The sequence below is a fragment of the Bactrocera tryoni genome, chromosome 5, assembly GCF_016617805.1.
Source record: "Bactrocera tryoni isolate S06 chromosome 5, CSIRO_BtryS06_freeze2, whole genome shotgun sequence".
NCBI lineage: Eukaryota > Metazoa > Arthropoda > Insecta > Diptera > Tephritidae > Bactrocera > Bactrocera tryoni.
Window position 1 is genome coordinate 53,066,908 of NC_052503.1, and position 18,797 is coordinate 53,085,704.

Genomic DNA, 18,797 nt, shown 5'->3' on the forward strand with positions numbered 1-18,797 from the left:
TATTGGGAATTATTTTGATTATTCATGTTGTGAAAAACACATATCTTATGTACAGTGTCGTAAAAACGCAAAAATTTGTACTAAATCGCAAAAAAAGCACGAAACATCGTCGCTGGCCACATGACAGCTGACCAAGAGTTGCTGACGCTTGCAATGTCATACCTTTAATTATGCTACAATTTTATATTATTTATGCATGTTTCTTAAATTTGCTTAACTAAAAAAGCAATTAATTATTACACAAGCCGACAGCAGGCGAAGTCAGAGAAGCCAAGTGTGCAATAAAAGGAGGGCTTCAAGCCTGTTTATATTATCATATATCTACATACATACAGATATAGTATGTAAATAGGTATATACAATGCTTTAAGTTTCTAAGGCAATGAAAAACTACAATTAACAAAAACGAATATTTTTCATTTTTCGCAATAAAGTAATAAAGCAAGATGTCATAAAGATTGTTGGGTAAATTTATTACCATTTTATGCTTATTTAGAGGTACATAAGTGGCACACAAAACCTAGAAAACTTATAAATGTTATAAAAAATCAAACCTGCTGATATTTTACATAGTTCCCGAGCTATACTTTTATAGTTTTCCGTTGTAGGACTTCGATAACTGTATTTGTAGAAAAAGAAATCGGTATCACAATAAATGTTTTCGATAATAATTTTTAACTTATTTGTAGCGCATAATAATGGGATATGAGAATATCAATTAAATCTTAGTAAGAACTCTTTTAAATAGAAATTTTGAAATCTTGTCAGATAAAAAAAGTTTTAGACTAATTAAATTATTCTTATATTATTCTCCTTATTTTAGCTTATTTTCATATTATTTAAATTTTTTCATTATTCATTTTTCTTTTTACTTTTTTATTTTACACAGGTCTTTGAGATACAATTCTTAAAGACTTGGACGAAGGATTTCTTTTTCGATTACAACTATTTTAAAAAAATATTGCGAAATTTTGACTGACATTTTCGTTTTTTTTGTAAAAATGTCTGCCAAAAACAATTCACAACTTTCAGTTTTTTTCCTTCGTCTAAGTTCTAAGTTAAGGTTTTAACTAAAACGTACTTTTTCACTTTAGATGACACTGCAAGTAGTTATCTGCCAACGCGGCCGCATCTTTTTTCTGAGGGGTCTCCCAGACTGTCGTCGCAATTAAAATATTTTTTCCAAAAATTTCAGAATTCTTTTGTTAATAGCGGCTGTTTTTTACGTAAGAAAAACCATGTGACCCCTTTAACCTTTAATTCGTAATGGGCCCTTAACCATTTCAATTCTATCTCTATTTGAATAATGCAACTTGTATGTTCGATTCGCTGTATTCTAACTTTGGATACATCGAAGATGACTAGCATTATTTATATAGTTTAACATGGAAACGGCGTGTTAACACAAATTTGCTATTGAGTTAAGGCAAAATAAATGAAAATACCCTTTCTAGAGGACCTTCAATAAATCACGTTACTTAAAGAGTTGAATACAAAGCTGGACAAAATTTTTTGACTAAACGAAATCACATAAAATAAAATTAAAACGGACCTGAGCTATTCTTATTTTTGTTTGTTTTTGCGATACTAACTTTACGGCTTTGTTTATATGTAAGACTTAAAAAAAAATAGTTATAGTTAGCCCGTTATAAGACCGAAAAGCTTGTTTGAAAGTGACTTTATTACGATTTTCATAATCATATTTCCGAGCATTATTATAACTGCCGATGAGAGCTGGGTTTACGAGTTTGACATGCAAACAAACTATGGAGAGAAAAAAAGAGCCAAAACAACGAAACCACACCAAAGTCGCTCAAAAATCAAGGTGATGACTCCCATTGTTTTTTTTTTTCGATATTCGTGGTTTTGTGCACCATGAATTTGTTCCGGAGGGACAGAAGCTCAATAAGGAGTTATATTTGGCCGCATTGAGGCGTTTGCGTAAGAACATCCGTCAATCAAAAACTTCATTAAAAATTAAAAAGTGCATACTTTGGTTATGCATATTTTCGAAAATTTTTGATAGCGGATAAGTATTCTAATAGGAACCCCTTCTGGTCCTCAAAATAGTATTTTACTTCGCTTTAGAAACTAAAATTGACTATTTTTTAAGTAATTTTAAAACATAAATTCGTTCATTTACCACTGAAATTGCAAACATTTCAACGCCAAACTACGCACTTGCTAAGTCTATGAAACTGAATGAATTTTCCTCGCACACACTTAGACACCTTGCAATGTTTTTGATATGCCCACACAGCATATAAACTGCGTCCACGATTGCAGCATTTCATAGGCTGTGCAGCCACTGTGACACCTATCAATGTCATCAATTGTGTCTATAGTATGTCTGTGCCGCGCTGTGGCATTGCGGCTGCTGTGCGCTGTGGTTAAGTGCGTGCGCGCGTCAGTCCATGCATGGCTGCTTGGCTATGTGTGTGTGTGTGTGTGAGAGAGCGCGCGACCGCCAATGTTGCAAATATCAATGAGTTGTGCATGGCGTATACATATTTATCCACAACTAGTTGCATACACCGCCTGCGTTAGTCGCAGCCACGCGGCGCAATCATAAAAATCCAGCAGCAACTAGAGTTACGACAGCCAGCTCGTATTACGAAAAACTCAAACCAAAAGTAAACAAAAAATTTCTTCAATGTTCGCTTGTTGTTGTTGTTGTGGTGACCTTCGGCAAACATCAAATGCGATAAGAACTAGCGACGGCGGCGGCAGCGCGCTGGTGAAAAAAGACAGTTGGCGTTTTCATTCAGGGTCAGCGCAAGCCGCAAAGGCCCCTTTGAGGTGGTGCACCAAGTCGAAGTTGGGCCGTACAACTGCTATTTATATGCACGAGTATATTATATAGAGTTGTATTGTTGTACGTAGGCTGTTGTGCGCTTGTCACGCAGCAACTGTGTGGCGGACGACTGCAATTGCAATAAATTTTTATTTCATAACTTTTTCATTGCTTTATTTTCATGCTCTAATGCTGCAACTATCATTGCCACTGTCACTGCCGCGGCCACTGCTGAGCGCTCACGCTGCACATTTATCCTTAGCACGCATTTGTTGTTGTTGCTTACACGTAAATGGCACAAGGTTAGTCAGAAACGGCTTGCGCCTTCCGCCACACAACCCGCCGCGCGTTGATTGCTCAGCTATTACTATTTGTATTTGCCTCTATAATATTTGTTTTTGTTGTTATTCTATTAGCCGCACAACTAGTTTGTTTGTGGATATGAGAGTTTTTCGTTTTTAGTGCACTCGCATTGTTGCGCGCCTCAACGCCGCTGCATTCATGCACTTGTTCTAGCACGCGCGCTCACACTCATTCATGCGCTCAGCGGCTGGCGCGCGCGCTCGCTCACTCAGAATCGTAATTGGAACATGACGCATTCAATTTAGGTCAAGTGCAATGCGGCGCTTCTAATATTGGAGATTGAACACAAGGATGCATTGCAACGGAGGCCATTCAGTATTTTGTATGCACACACATGCGCCTATTATTGCACATTCATCATACTAAACTTTCAGACATGCCAGCGCATAAAACAAATGAGCATTTAAAAATATCAAATTCAAGCAGAAGAACGCGATGTACCGCAACACGGCGCGCCTAGTGGGGTTCGGCCGCTACGTAGGTGCGCGTTGCAGCGTTGGAGCGCTGGGGCGTGCGGTCGGTTGGCTTAGCTAGCTTTCGCTTTCGCCTGTACAACTACTGCTATTCTGTCGTCGCCGCCGTCGGCGCTGCCGCTGTCGATTTCTCGGCGGCGGCGACGCGGCCAATGCAGCGCAGTGCAACTATGAAGCAGTTGCATTTATTGCCTCCGCCGCCTGACATTGACACACTTTCGACGCGTCGCCGCAAAATAAGCGCTTACAAGCGCAATAACATATACTCAACTACAAACGCACACCTGCTTGCTGCGCCAAAAAGCAAACATGCTTTCGTCGGCATCTTCGCCGCGGCCGCCGTCGCTGTCGTTGGCGACACCTGGAAATGGGTCAAAGTCAACGCTAACAAATCGCATAGACGCGCTACGAGGCCGTCACTAAGTAGAATTGGGCCAACACGCCACAGCGCTCTAGCGCTCATACAACAACAAGACAACAAACATTTTACAAGTGCATTCGTTGCAAGGTCCGCGCGCGTATATTATTATTGGATAAATGCATAGAATTTGAAACCAAAACATAATACGCAGCAGCAGCGGCAGCGGCAACTATGCACTCGTCGTTGACCTTGTCTAGCAAGCAGAATTCGTTGTTGTTGTTTATTTACGTTAGCAAAAGGAAAGGTCAGCTTTTAAAGCATTCCAAGGAGAAAAGGCTTTAAATTCTTTTTTCGAATTGGGTCAAAGAAATTAAAGTGCACGCTTGAAGGTGCTGTTAAAGCGAAAATACCACAAGAAAATGCACCAATAAATCGTTATATTAAATAAATGTTACATATATGGTAAATGGTTAAAATTACAGACGCGAAAAGTTTTAGAATTCTAAATTTCTATTACTGCTGGCAATCAATAAAATAATTAAGTGATTTCTTCACAAAAAAACAATCAAAAAAATGGTTCCCAGTTTTGGATCTAAGTTTTTGCACAGTATTTTTACATTTTCTGGTTATGTGTGTGCATTTCGGGTATGTATAATCCGAAATCACATTTAATTAAGGTAAGAAAAATTATTTATTATGAAAAATCATTCCACGTTCAAAGCTAAAGACTCTTTATGTCTCTGGCGAGACTAATATGACCTTCGGAAAAGTAGAGCCTTCGTAAAAACCTAGAAAATGTAAAAAACAGCTGTTGGAAATTCAGAAAGCTAGGGAAGAGTTATACGAGTATGAACCTCACTTAGTTTTTGGGTTTCCTAGTAAGAAACGCGACTCTAAACTAGACAACTAGCGTCAATGCTAGCATATATCAAGATTTAACTTCAATTCGGATAAAATATGTTGCCGTTTCATCAAAATGCACGAAAGAGAGCTGGGAACTAGAAAATAAAACCCAATTGGGCAGTCCAATTTAGCAATTATGTTATCAAAGAAGTTAGAAATGCTAAATATTGGCATACAATAAATTTTTCAGGGTTAGTCAACCTCAAGATGGTAACTCTGTATCGTTTTGGAAAAAAACTTGTATTTATTCAGTTCATTTCTGACACGATTAAACTCTTCAAAAAACTATGAGCATTTCGGAAAGTCGGAAATCCAAAAAGCTAATTGAGTTACTAAATATTGCTGCTACCTTTGCTCTTCAATGCTATTCTTAGTTTTGGATACTATCCAATTTATTGAAAAGATTCGGAGATTATCCTGATAAAAATATGTACATACATGGGAAAGACTTAAGACAGCCGTCTTCATACAGACCAATCAGTCTTCTACCCTGTTTTTCAACAATATTTGAAAAAGAGTTATTATCAAAGATGCCTCCTTTTCTCAACGTAAATAATATAATACCAACTGACGGATTTCGTGCAAAACATAGCACGATAGAGCAAGTAAATAGAATTACTAACGAAATAAGAAAAACATTTGAGCACAGAGAGTACTGTTCAGCTATATTTCTAGACGTATGTAGCTCAGGCCTTTGATAAGGTGTGGCATGAAGGCCTTTTATATAAGATTAAAAACATTCTAACTTTAGAATTGTATAAAACATTGAAGTCTTATTTATAAAATAGACAATTTACGGTTAAAGTGGGAGATTTTATTTCTAATAAACGACCGCTCAGAGCTGACGTACCACAAGGCAGCGCTTTAGGCCCAACTCTATACATCTTATATATAGCAGACCTTCTAACAGCTAATAATGTATTGACATCAACTTTTGCACACAGCTTTAGTGAACCGTAATAAGCGCCACATTTTAGCTTGAAGAATATTAGCGGAGAACTTAAGTTCTGTCGAAGAATGGCTAGCCAATTGGCGTATAAATGTGAATGAACAAAAGTGTAAGCATGTTACATTTGCGCCAAGACCAAAAATGTGCCCAGCAGTAGAAACGAACAATATTTTAGTACCCCAAGCGAATGATATAACTTAACTTGATAGAAAATTCACGTGGAGATCTAGTAAAATAACTTGCATGAAGATAAGAGCTGAGCTAAGCTTAGCCTACACAAAAAAGTGCTTTTATAGAATCCGGTCATAAAGCCGATTTGGATGTATGGCATTCAACTGTGGGGTACGACCTCCGCATTTAATATTGATATAATACAAAGGTACGCATCGAAAATGCTTAGAACAATCGCGTGTTCGCCTTGGTATATGAGTCATGAAAATATACATGAAGATCTTGGTATTCCTATAGTAAAGAGAGAAGTAGGGACAGCAGAATGAAAGACATATATATCTAAAATCCGAGATCAATCAAACCCATTGGCTAATACTATAGTACAGTCCTGCGACTAAACACGCCTAAAAAGAAGAGATTTACTCTGTTTACTAAAGAGCAAAACATCACTAAACAGCTCAATCGCTTGCTTGAGCAATACATAAAGAAATATTGAAAAGATATGGGAAGAAACTTGAAACGAGTTAGGCCCCAAGATATTCTGCACAAATTGAAGGATAATCCCAAGTTTTAGAAAAGAATTATTTATATTTTTGTTATATCGATAAGAGAGCGCATACACCATCCAAAACATGTGTTGTTTTTTTTAATTATATTTCAGTGTCAAATTTCACTAAAGAAAAATCCTAGCAAAACCTCGTATTTTCTTTTAATACATATACAGAATTTGAACATTTTAATAATTTTTTCTTAAGAGATTCCTGAATATAAGATATTTTTAATCTTTAACTTCAAAAATTCACCTTAAAAAAATCATTAATTTTTTATTAATATCTTTTTAATTATTTTTTATTAAATATAACTTTCTCCGCTTTATAATTCGGAAGCGTTAATTAGTGATAGTCGAATTGCTGTTTTGTTTTTGTAAATATTTAAGTCAATATTATTGTAAAATCTTGTTGCTGCACATATTTGCTTACAATTTATTTATAATTTTTAATTACTTCGATTAAGTTTTCCTTATTATACATATTTTATCACAATATAATTTTATTATAACTCGTTTTCAAAATAATATTTATGTCTTTTTAATAATTTTTTTTCTTTTTAATGTACTTTACCACTTCTTTATTTGTATATACAATATTTTAAACGAAAAATGAATATTTTCAAATAAAATTAATTTATTTTCCGAAGTTTCTTTATCTTTCGATTTTATTTTAAATATACCATATATCAATATTTTAGATTATTTATTGATATACTCTCTCTCTGCGAATAAAATAAAAATTTTGTTCGTATTTTTGTGTTTGTTTTTTTGCCGGCATATCTTTTAGACTTTTTTTTGTAATTTTTGTTACACTTACACGTCATTTTTTTAACTTTCATAACACTTTTGTATCATTTTCATGGACTTTTTATTAAAATATTGAGATTTTTACCCGTTCCTTAAATGTTTAGTTTTTATTTTTATTTATTAAGTTTTTTAAATATTTATATACATTACAATTATTCTTTTGCACTTTTATTTGGCTTTGCGCATTTCACCGCATTTTTAAAGAAAAAATTTAAATAATTATCGTTTTTTAATATTTTGCGATTTTCTAATATAAAAATATTTCACTTTTAGGCACTTATTATTATTATTTTTTCTGAAAAATCACTGAAAACCAACAGAATATTGCCAACATAATTCTTCCCAACAAAATGAGTTCAAATTGTTTGATTAATATTATTCAAAGTGCAGTACTCACCGAAACTGGCTTCGCTAATCTCCTGATCGTCTAACAGATCATCCATGGAGGATAAAGAATCACAATCAACGCTCGATGAGTTCAATAGTTGTTGCTGCTGTTGTTGTTGTGGTTGTGATTGTTGTTGCGCCGATTCTTTTAGTAGATCTATGGAACTTGGTGACATTGTACTACTGCCAACAGTCTTATTGTTGTTGTTGGTATTATTTAGATTTATGTTGACACTACTACTATTGCTATTGCAGCTGGCTTCGGGAACACATGTGGACACAATTACTGCACCAGGCCGTTGAGTGGGTGAATTGGCCAAGGTCACCTCCTCAACACTTTGCAACACCGTTGCCCGGTTTTGGCTCATTGTTGCAATACTGTTTATAGTTTGTACATTGTTGCTACAACTATTGTTGTTTTTGTTGTTACTGCAGCTGTTATTGTTGCTGTTGCTGTTGCTGTTGCTGCTACTACTAGCACTACCATTCACAGCAACAATACCAGTGCTATTACCATTACCAATACCAGTACCATTACCAATACCATTATTACTGGCGCTGGTATTCTGGCTGTGATTGTTGTTGCTGATGAAATTATTTATGCCGTGTGTGATGACTTTACTGTTGGCAGTGTCTGTGGCTACAATTGTGGACGTTGTTGCTGTTGTTGTTGTGATTTGGTTATCCGTTAGGTGGTTGTGATGATTACTATTGACCTGATTATTAACTACCGTAACATTGAAATTATTTCCAGCATTCGTAGGCAAATAGTCGCTGCTCGCTGACGCAACACAGGCGCTGCCAAGAGCTTCTGCTGGCTGCGGCTGCAACTGCTGTTGCTGTTGTGGTTGCTGCTGCTGCTGTTGACGATTTGCAGTTGCACGGCCATTTCTGCTGTTGGCATGTCCTCTCGCCCCACGACCGCCTCTGTTGCTCCTACTTCTACCACCCCCACCAGCAACGGTCACACCCCCGACCGTCGTACTGTACGGCATGGCAGTCATCGCACTGGAATTGGGCACACTCACCGCAATCGCTGGCGCAACAGTCGTAGTGCCAGTAGTCGGCGCAGTTGCAGCCACAGCCGTGACCGTGACTGTGGCCTTTGGGAATTTCTGCTCAACAGCGCTGTTGTTGTTGTTATTATTGTTGAGTTTCAGGGGTAAGTAGTGCGTCACGTGGGTCACCTGCGCGGCATCGCTGCGCGGCATATCCTTCGCCTCTATAACTATATCGTCCTTGGCATATAAAATATTCGAAAAGGTCGCCTCAACGCCATGGCCATCATTAATCAAATCGTTTGTGGCGATGCTTTTCGCTGGCACCAACACATGATTAGCCTCGATATTGATGAGTGATATATTCTTAAAACTACTATCCGCCGTCGGTGAGTTGGGGAATTTCAGGTCACAAAGGCTACCCAGCGACACAGCGTCGATATTGGCTGCGTCCACTGTGCGCTGATCGAGCAGCGCTGATTGTTGTATGCAATTGGTGAAGGCGGCATAGTCGCTGCTGGTCGTCTTCAGATTTCCCGCCAGTTGATGGCTAATGGTCTTATGGCTGCCGGGCAGCTCGTAGATGAAGGGTGTGGCTGGCACACTGCCAGCGCTAAGCATTTGATCTTTGTGATGATGTGTATGTGTTTGTATATTGTTGTTATTATTACTACTATAGCCGCTATCGGACAACATTGGAACGTTGTAACCGTCCATTGCAGGACGAAGCGCTTGAAACACTTATATTGAGTTTATAAAACTTAGATTTGTTGTTACATGTAAATTTGTTAGGTCGCAGGTACATACAAGTTCTGCAAGAAGAAAGGTAAGAAAATCGGTTATAAGCACTAATTTGGCACTATTATTTAGTAAATTGTATTCAAAAAAATATTAAATTGCAAGAAATTCTAGGTTAGGTTTATAGAACTAACTCCAAGACTACTATAAAACCGCTTTAATTGTACTAAACAAATATACGAAGTACAAATACACCAATGACTTCATCATCGCAACACATCTCAAACCTCACCATTACACCAAAAAATAATGCAAAATTCGCTCCAAAAAAATCGGAGTTATATATTCGGATTGGATGCGTTGGTTCATATAACCATTCAAGGTCTGTTATCAAATCACAGAAATAAGGAACTGATATTTTAGCAAATTAAAATCATACTTATCCAGACTATACCTTGGTTTACATAGAATAATACTAAACACGTTTTCGCATAACCAGTAAACTCATTTAACATCCCCTTCCCGTACAGTCCGACCATGATGAAATACCAGGTTGTTCAATAAGGTTTGTCGTTTGATCAGAGAGGGCGTTGCTACTAGCACACTAGTTGTTCGGCTTCGAAACGAGATCGTGTCCGGAAATCGGCGCAGAAGGTTATGGCATCAATTTTTGTTGTGATGCGAGAGGAATTTTGTTTGTGGATTACTTGCAAACTGGTAAAACAATTAATTCTGAATATTATTGCAACCTTTTGGACCAGTTGAAGGAAACATTTTTTGAAAAAACACCCGGTTTGCAAAAAAATCCTTTTCCCCCAGGACAATGCACCGTGTCACAAGAGCATTTTGACAATAGCTAAAATCCATAAATTAAAGTTCAAATTGTTGGACCATTCTCCGTATTCGCCAGATTTGTCCCCCAACAACTTCCTTTTGTTTCCATAACTCAAAAATTTTATGAAACGTATTAAAGAACCTGGCACAAATAAGACAACAATCTTCGGAATGGAGGAAAAAAAAGGGGCCGAAACAAAAAAAAAAACAAAGTCGCTGAAAAATCAAGGTGATACTCTTTTTTTTTTGATATTCGTGGGTGAGTGCATCATGAATTTGTTTCGGAGGAACAGACGGTCAATGAAGAGTTCTATTTGGCCATACTGATGCGTGTGCGTGAGAACACCCGTCGAAAATGTCCGAATTTGTGAAAGAACAATTCATGGATTTTACACGATGAAAATGCACCATCGCATGTGTTTTACATCTGGTGACGATTACTTTGAATACGACAAAATAAATATTGATGAATAATTTTATTTACAATTTCCGAGTACCTTTTTATCACTGTGTAAATTAATGTTTGAATGAAATGTCTATAGACATCTATAAATCACATAAATCTATAATTCTATAATTCACAGATAATTGATTTTTAAACTCGTATAAAACAAATTTGTTCCTCGCAACATCAACAAAAAAGCTAATTTAATACATATGCGATGAGAGCAGAGAACATCACAACGAGTCGTATTTGACCTATTACTCAAAAACATTAAACATTTTTATCCTTTCTTCGTAAGCTTCATCAGCTATCTAACCATGCCTACATTTCAATTTCAATCCTTATATGCATACTTCTTTATAAACTTGGACTGTATTCCACCGCCTGCAGTTTTGGGAATTCATTATGGAAGTTAGAGGATGGAACAGTGATTATGTGAAAATATTGATATAATACCAAGGGTGGTAATAGTTGCTAGCTCCTATCTAAGTAACACATCTATGTAATACTTTACAAAGCAAAAAATTAGTCGCTGGCTTAATACAATAACACGTTATTACCTTTTGTACCCACAGATGGTCTAACGAACTTACTGCCATTTACGAAAGCTGCAGGACATAATTTCTAATAATCTTAGGTTCATTGTAAAGAAGGATTTTCTAGTCAAAGTCTAGTCTAGTAGAAGATTTATGCTTTTGAGAGCTTGTGTGTTGGCAAAATGGGTTTCGTTTATAAAATCCATGCTCATGTGAATTCTCATTTAATATATTTTAAGAGTGTGACGAGGCAATTTGATGACTTTGATAACCATGATAGATTATTAACATGCTGATCCTAGAAAAATTTATTGAAATCTTAAACGATGTCCAGCATGTAGCTAATAATTAGTAGCAAAAAAGTTTAGAAAAACAAGGAAGAGATAAATTCGGGTGTAACTCGTGCAACTTGTAAGGATCAAAGGAATCGTGAATGAACTACGATCAAATTTCTATTAAGTTATATTATAGGTCATTGGCCATATTAGTTTTATAATTATATTTTACTTGCCGTCAACGAAATATGTTAAAATCATCCTCAAACGAAATATTTATATCGGACATAAACTTAACTGAAGGGGCTAAATTTAATATATTGAATGGATGATCTAAGATATCTTACGTGTTGACCGATATATGCCGTATAAAGCCAACCGGAAGTTAGAAAATCTGATGATAGGTATATGAATGATAGGTGTAGTATTCACCCGGTTTTATGTATTTTTCACATTGCCGGATATTATTAACAGTACAAAATGACATCTGAGTACCATTAATGTACCTCACATGCCACCACCAATCATATGGAATAATGTCAGCCAGATGTTTTAAAATCCTAATATCAGTTGCATAGGGCTAGGGCAAGTTTTCACCCGATTTTATCCATTGTTATTAGAAAAACACGCTTTTTATATTAAATATTTTCGATAAAAAGTGCGCAAAAGCAGCTGGAGTGTACATTTTCGGTTTTGTTTGTTTTTTATGCGTTTATTGGCGCTTGATTTGTAGCCGTGTTGCAGTTCAATTTCGGTCATTTTCACAATGATTGATAGGAATGCCTAGGTAACCTCATATTCCAAATAGGTAAAGTAGTTAATTAGATGTAGAACCTTCCTAAAAAAGGACGATGCCACGCCCATTGTCCAATTTTAACAGCGGATTCAATGTGGCCCTTCATATATGTAAGTATATAGAATGTGAAATGTTTTAGTAATTGTCAACGTAAACGTTTTGGGGGATAACCACATCCGACCTGACCGATGAATGTCGGAGGAGGTGTGGAGATATTTATTCTGAGTGAATTTTACTTATAAAGCTTTAGTGATTTGTAAAATATTTCTGTTATAATAAATTTATTAGGGGCGGGCCCACGTCTACTTTTTAACATTTTAAAACCACAGATGAACCAGTTCGATTTTCAGGACCATAAAAATAAAAGGGTAACATGATTGACAATACTTACACTGTTAATGTAAAATTAAACTCTTTAATGAGAAGAAGTAAGGTGTTAGGGAGTATTCGATTCTGGTTCACATTCAGCGACTCACCGCGTAGAAAACTAAAAAAAAAAGGCAGCGGAATTACTTTCCAAGCCTTGGTCTAAGCTTAGGTTAGGTAAGTAGTCCTTTATGAATTCATAGAAAAGAATAAGTCCTTTGTTCGAACTTATAAATTAGAAATATGCTTAATAGCCAATACAAATTTGCACAAGCGCTTAATTTCCACTACCACCAATTCGGTGGGATATTTGAAGGTATGCGCTCCCTAGCGTCTAAGTCTTGACCTCCCAAACGCGGGACAGTCCAGAAGGAACTGTTGAGTTGTTTCCACATCATGTTCTTCCATACAGCTTTTGCAGATGACTTCTAGTAATATTCCCAACCTTGTATCATGCACGCGAATAGGGCAATGGCTTGTTAAAAATCCCATAACTTGTGAAATGCTAGCCTTGCTGAGGGCAAAAAGATCACTAGATTACATGTAATCGATCTTTGGCCAAAAGACGATAGCACATGTACCGATGGTAGCCCAGCGCTGGCCAAACTTCCGCAAAGCGCAGCTATCTAGTAGTACAACACAAGAAGATACTGCAGCACCGACTCGCATCCATTCTACCGATTTCGGTTCTGGGGTACCTTTCCTTGCTAGCTCATCAGCTTTGAAATTTCCTGCTTATATGATTAGCTTAGCTCCCAATAAGCTGTATTGTAAGGAACATACCCGAACAGAACGGATTTCCCATAGCCTTTGCAGCTATTTATTCACAATGTTCACATAAGTTGTCTTAGTCGTCAAAGAAACTGCAGCCAACTTCTGAATTGCCAAAATTTTCAAATCTTTTGACTCACTATGTCCTTAAATATTTACGATAGCTTTGCGATTTTGGTCTCAACATTATAAAATCACCTTCAATATGAATATGTAGCGAATTGATAATCTCACTTTGCGGAGTCTCTTGAAGAACATTTTGTCCGCTTTAAAAGCGAATGTCGTACAAGGGTTAAAACCCGCTTTGTTGAAACTTCGCTAACGAGTCAAGCAAACAAGGTGCTTACCTAATAATGCGAGTTTCACTAAAAAAGCACTAGCTGACGGTTGTGTTGTTGCTGTCGGCACTGTCTTCGCTTTCAATATCGGCTGCACATGCGTTCTACACATTACTGCTTGCGCCGTTTATGGCGATATTAGCACAGCAAAAGCTGTTGTACACAACAAACAACAACAAACGAATAGCAACTTCAAATAGAATGCAATAACAATGAAGATGTTGCGGTGGAAGAAGCGAAGCGGAAACCGAACAAAAAGAAGCAGAGGCTACTAAAATCCAGTTGAGACCGAAAGCAAAAGTGCTCGGCAAGTAGTTGTTTTCTACTTGTTGTTTTCACACTTTTCTACACACAAAGCGACAGTGGAACACAGCGGCAATGCATACGCTGCGGTAGTTGTGTATGTGTATGTGTGAGTGTGTGTGCTGCATAAATACGAGCCCGAACGACGCGAATAAGGTGGGAAACGGATGGGCAGAAAATTTCGCAAGAATAGCACAATGCGAATCTGTATATGAAGTCAATAGGAATTATGTTGAGGAGGAAACAGGAATGCGCACACACACAGGGGCAATGGCAAAACACGATGGCATTATTGGTGTTATGGGAAAAATTGCTGATTTGTTGTTATTATAGATTTTGTTGTTGTTGTTGTTGTAATTACTTTTTGTTGCTGTTGCTGTTACTGATTGTAATTGGCACAACGATGGAGGGCTGCGCGAACACAGCAACAATGTAAAATCTACGATAAACTTGCGCAAAGTAAAAGTAGAAGTTCTCACACACACATATACACATGCATGTATGTAGCTACAAAAAGCCAAATAAATAATAATAATTACCGTGCCAAACGAGTAGCAAAATAATTGTTGAATAAACAGTGGTGAGCAAGATCGAAATAAAAGCATGCGATGCGAGTTCTATGTAGCTTAAGCATACACAATATATAACATTTTGCTGTCTGTATGTAAGTATGTATGTAAAGCGCTGTTATAGTGAGGGCAGTGAATGATGACTGCCGTGCTGCCGCTTAGCAAATACGTAAGGTGCCGCCGTCAATGAGGCGCACGGGAGCGAGAGGCAGACGTTATTTCACATAGATTGCGCGACTACCGGCAACAACAACAAAGGCGAAACAGACAAATACACACACGCACACATACATAATTGATTCTCTACTACAAGTTGCGCTACTGCTAATTCTACTTCCACTTTCAGCTTCGCGCGCACACACACACGCACACACTTACGAGGCAAACGCGCTGTCTCGCTCGCACACGCTGACTAGCTAACTAACTGGCTGCTAGCTTTTGCAATGCTTACGGTTTGCGCATATATGCATGTGCTTAGTGGATTTTAGTATTGTGCGCCCGCTGCCCGCTGCCCGCCACCGTTCTCACCGCTCCTATTCACGTATTGGCAACCACAATGTTTATTTGCTTTGCTTTGCTTTACGCTTCGTTCTATTCAAGCAACAGTTTCCGCCTGTGCGCTGGCTGGCTGCAAAAGCTCGCCGTGCGTATATACAGCGTTTGTCAGCATGTATGTATGTAGCGCAGTCGGTGTATATACCATAGTGGTAGTGATTTTTAGTGTGTATGTATGTGCTTGTATTTCCGCACTGACCCCTCTATTTTCCAACACACATCTGTTCATACATGATGTATTTACTGGTTGCCTCCGCTGCTTTTTCGTCTGCCTCTTATTCTGCTTCTTCTTCGGCTGCGTAACGTTCTCTATGCATAGCAGCCTAGCGATATACACGGACACGGACGTGCTGGTAATGCGTACACCTCTTCCTCTTCCTTATAATATTTTCGCACTACTATGGCTATACATTGTGCTACAGCATCTAGCAGAGGCTAGTACCAGCACACAAAGCAGCCAACCTACCAGCCAAGTTGTTGTTTCTTCCTTTCACTTGAATCGCGTTCTGTTGGCCACACCATTGCGCTGCTGCGTCGCGCTATAAAACACTTCCAAGCGTGCTGGTTGCTTGGGTTCACCTTACCGACTGTCTGCCTGCAGGAATACAGCGCATTCACATCTGTTCTTCTAGCTGTATACACTTCCTTCTTATATCGTATGTATGTTTGTATGTATGTAAGTTTCGCACATGAACTTGCACTAATTTTCACACACTCATGCCTTGTCTAAAGCTTACTTGCACATCTAACATGATTTTATACACTTTACACCGTTTTCTAATCTAAATTATGCACATTTTTTTCACATGCGGTACACCGCGGCGGATGAAATTCACGAGCGCACTGTACACTGACCGCTTTGGTTACCGCTTTGCTACGTGCGTTATGCGTTTATTTTCGCTTTTCTTTGACGATTTATTAGCACACAATTACTAGGAACACTAATCCCGCAGCGCTGCGAAAGCTCCAGAATGGTATTGCAAATTGCAGTCCAATTCAAAAAATATCTTGCAGCTGTAGCAGCGGCAGCAGCAGCGGTCACAACTAGTTATCGGCTTGTCGTCCGACGTCGCCGCCCGTCTGAGCTTCGTATACACACAGCTGCAAGCGCACACAGCGCGATGTATGGACATACATACATACATACATATGGTATGTCAGCGCTTGGAAGCACAGAATGCGCTAGTGGCTGTGGGAGGGGTACATACATACATACAGTTGTACGTATATGGGAGCTATGACACAATAACAACTATGCACATTATTCGCAACACCAACTAATTTACATGCACATACACACACACTCCAACATACATATGTATGTAGCGCGCACTTCGCGGTTGCTCCCGAACGCGTACGCGATAATTCCTTACTAACACACTCCGCCACACTCCGCCACCTAAACACCAGGCATTGCTCAACTTCACTGCTTCAATTTGTGTACTTTTTTTGATATACTTAAGTGGAAGCAGCAGCAAAAAAAAGTTCGCTACAATTGTGCAATTCGCACAATTCACACCAATGAAGTGGCGAAGAAAACGATTTCCTACTTTTTTATCGCGTATTTCGTATTGTATGCGCTCATCGAATTGTCGCCTCACATTGCGTAGCACTTGTTTATTAGTTTATTCAAATAGTTCACTTAAATTTCAACGCGATTTTTCGGTATTTAATTGGGTTTGTTTTGGCTGCAGACAGAAAATTAGGTCTGTAGGCCAAATTCGCACTCTCAATCTCGACTGACACGAATGCGAACGGAACGGGAACACAGGCGAACGCAAACGTTGCAGCGAACATACGGGCACGGGCACGAAACGGGCGACAGCGCACAATGTGCGATAGGCGATAGAAGACAGAGCACAGAAGACAGGGCATAAAAACACCAACAATGCAAGCGACACAGAAACACAGTGACAGAACAAGAAAATACGGCACACATACTCATGTTATACTAAAAATAAAAATAAAGACAAAAATATTCATACACACATACGACAAGAACAAGAAGGAAATAATATAAAACGACCACTAAGTCAGTCGCACTGTCAATGAGGATATGGTTGTGGTTGTCTCTGCTGCTGTGATGGAGCGCCGTTTAGCTGTTATGCTGGTAAGCTATCGCACTGTGTGGCTGATGGAGTCGCGGAGTGCGCGCAGCGTAAATGTTCTGGATACACGAAAATCAACGCAAAGCGGAAAGTGTACAAACTAAGTAAAGTTTTGCATATTCTTTTGTGTATTTCCATGTACGACACACACGCGCACAGCTACTAAGGCACAACCACTTTGATTTTTTCGAACAGCTGCCGTTGTGAACGCGCCGCGGACGAGGCGAAGTTTGGTTCGTCACTTGCACTTGGCCTTAAAAAATCATTTGAAGAACAAGGACGGCAGCAGCCGTGTGCGCGTTAATCAAGCATCAGCAGCAACATTCAACGTTAAAAGTTTTGGCGGAAGCTTTTGCGAAAGCTTTTTTGCAATAATTATTCTCGGCAAAAGCGCGTTATTTCAAGTTTTTGTTATTGACATTCAAATGGAGGCGTATAAGCTTTCCTCTTCAGTGTGCCCTTCGTCTGTATGTATGCATGCCAAAGAAAACAAAAGCAAAAAGAAAGAATTCGAAAAGCTGGAAGTGGTGGGAGCCGTGATGCGAAACTTCCGTTTCCTACTTCAAATGAAATAGTATGGCCGATAGCGGATATATAGCGGGATTCTGTAACCAGTCTCTAGTCTCTGTTTGAGACATTTTGAGGTAAAATCTCAATTTGTGACTAGTTACTATTCACTAAACAGTCTCTAGCGTTAGTCTCAAAATATTGCCTCAAATTAGAGACCTGGTAATTAGCAGGTCACAAAACCAAAAAGAACTCTTGTCTGCCATTTTGAATATACTGAATAGAGATCATCATAGATATTAAACGATTGTCGCCTTTATATTTTGAAACGAAAAGGTTAAAAATAAATCAATTTTACATAAATTTCGTAAATATTATGAAACAAAGTCAACATATATTTTTATTTTCATTGATAAATATGTTTTTTGACTATGTTATGAAAATTTAAGAGTTGTTATCGACATATTTATTTTCATTCAAGTGTAAAAACATCTCTGAATAATGAAATGTAATAGATTTTATGGCTGTCACTTACAGAATAGCAAAATCGTCACAAGTCTCAAAAATTGTCTCTAACTTAAAAACTCAAATTTAGAGACTTGAGACTGTATCACAGCACAGAATTGCACGGGTACAGTTAGTTAACCCATACATTTTCTTTGAGCAATAAACATATGTATATTTTATAAAGCGGTGATGAAGCGATCACGACTAAAAGCGAACATTCATTGGCCGCTTTTGTATTACGTAGTCCCGCCCGTGGCACCTCGAACCAAAGGCCGAGTTTTTTTTAAAGAGTTTCGGGCGCAAACCACTTGATTGTCCATTTTTTAAAATAATTAAATAATAATTAATTGGCATATAAGCATAAATTTATTTTTATACTTACTTTCAAATTTC

The 18,797-nt window shown here is 38.0% G+C and overlaps 1 protein-coding gene across 3 annotated transcripts in view; it reads right to left on the minus strand.

Moving 5' to 3' along the window:
• The window catches only part of LOC120778952 (nuclear hormone receptor FTZ-F1), a 104,978-nt gene extending 87,843 nt beyond the window's left edge, over positions 1–17,135 (minus strand). The window contains exons 1-2 of one of the 3 annotated variants that reach the window (XM_040111021.1): positions 16,833–17,135; positions 7,769–9,568 (exon numbers count right to left, since the gene is read on the minus strand). In XM_040111021.1, coding sequence (XP_039966955.1) covers positions 7,769–9,473 — 1,705 coding nt within the window. In that variant the 5' untranslated portion in view covers positions 9,474–9,568; positions 16,833–17,135. Of the gene's footprint in view, positions 1–7,768; positions 9,569–15,105; positions 15,456–15,748; positions 16,196–16,832 lie in introns of those variants that run through there. The other 2 variants (XM_040111022.1, XM_040111023.1) reach the window with 2 other exon arrangements.
• Between the last annotated feature and the right edge of the window lie 1,662 nt (positions 17,136–18,797).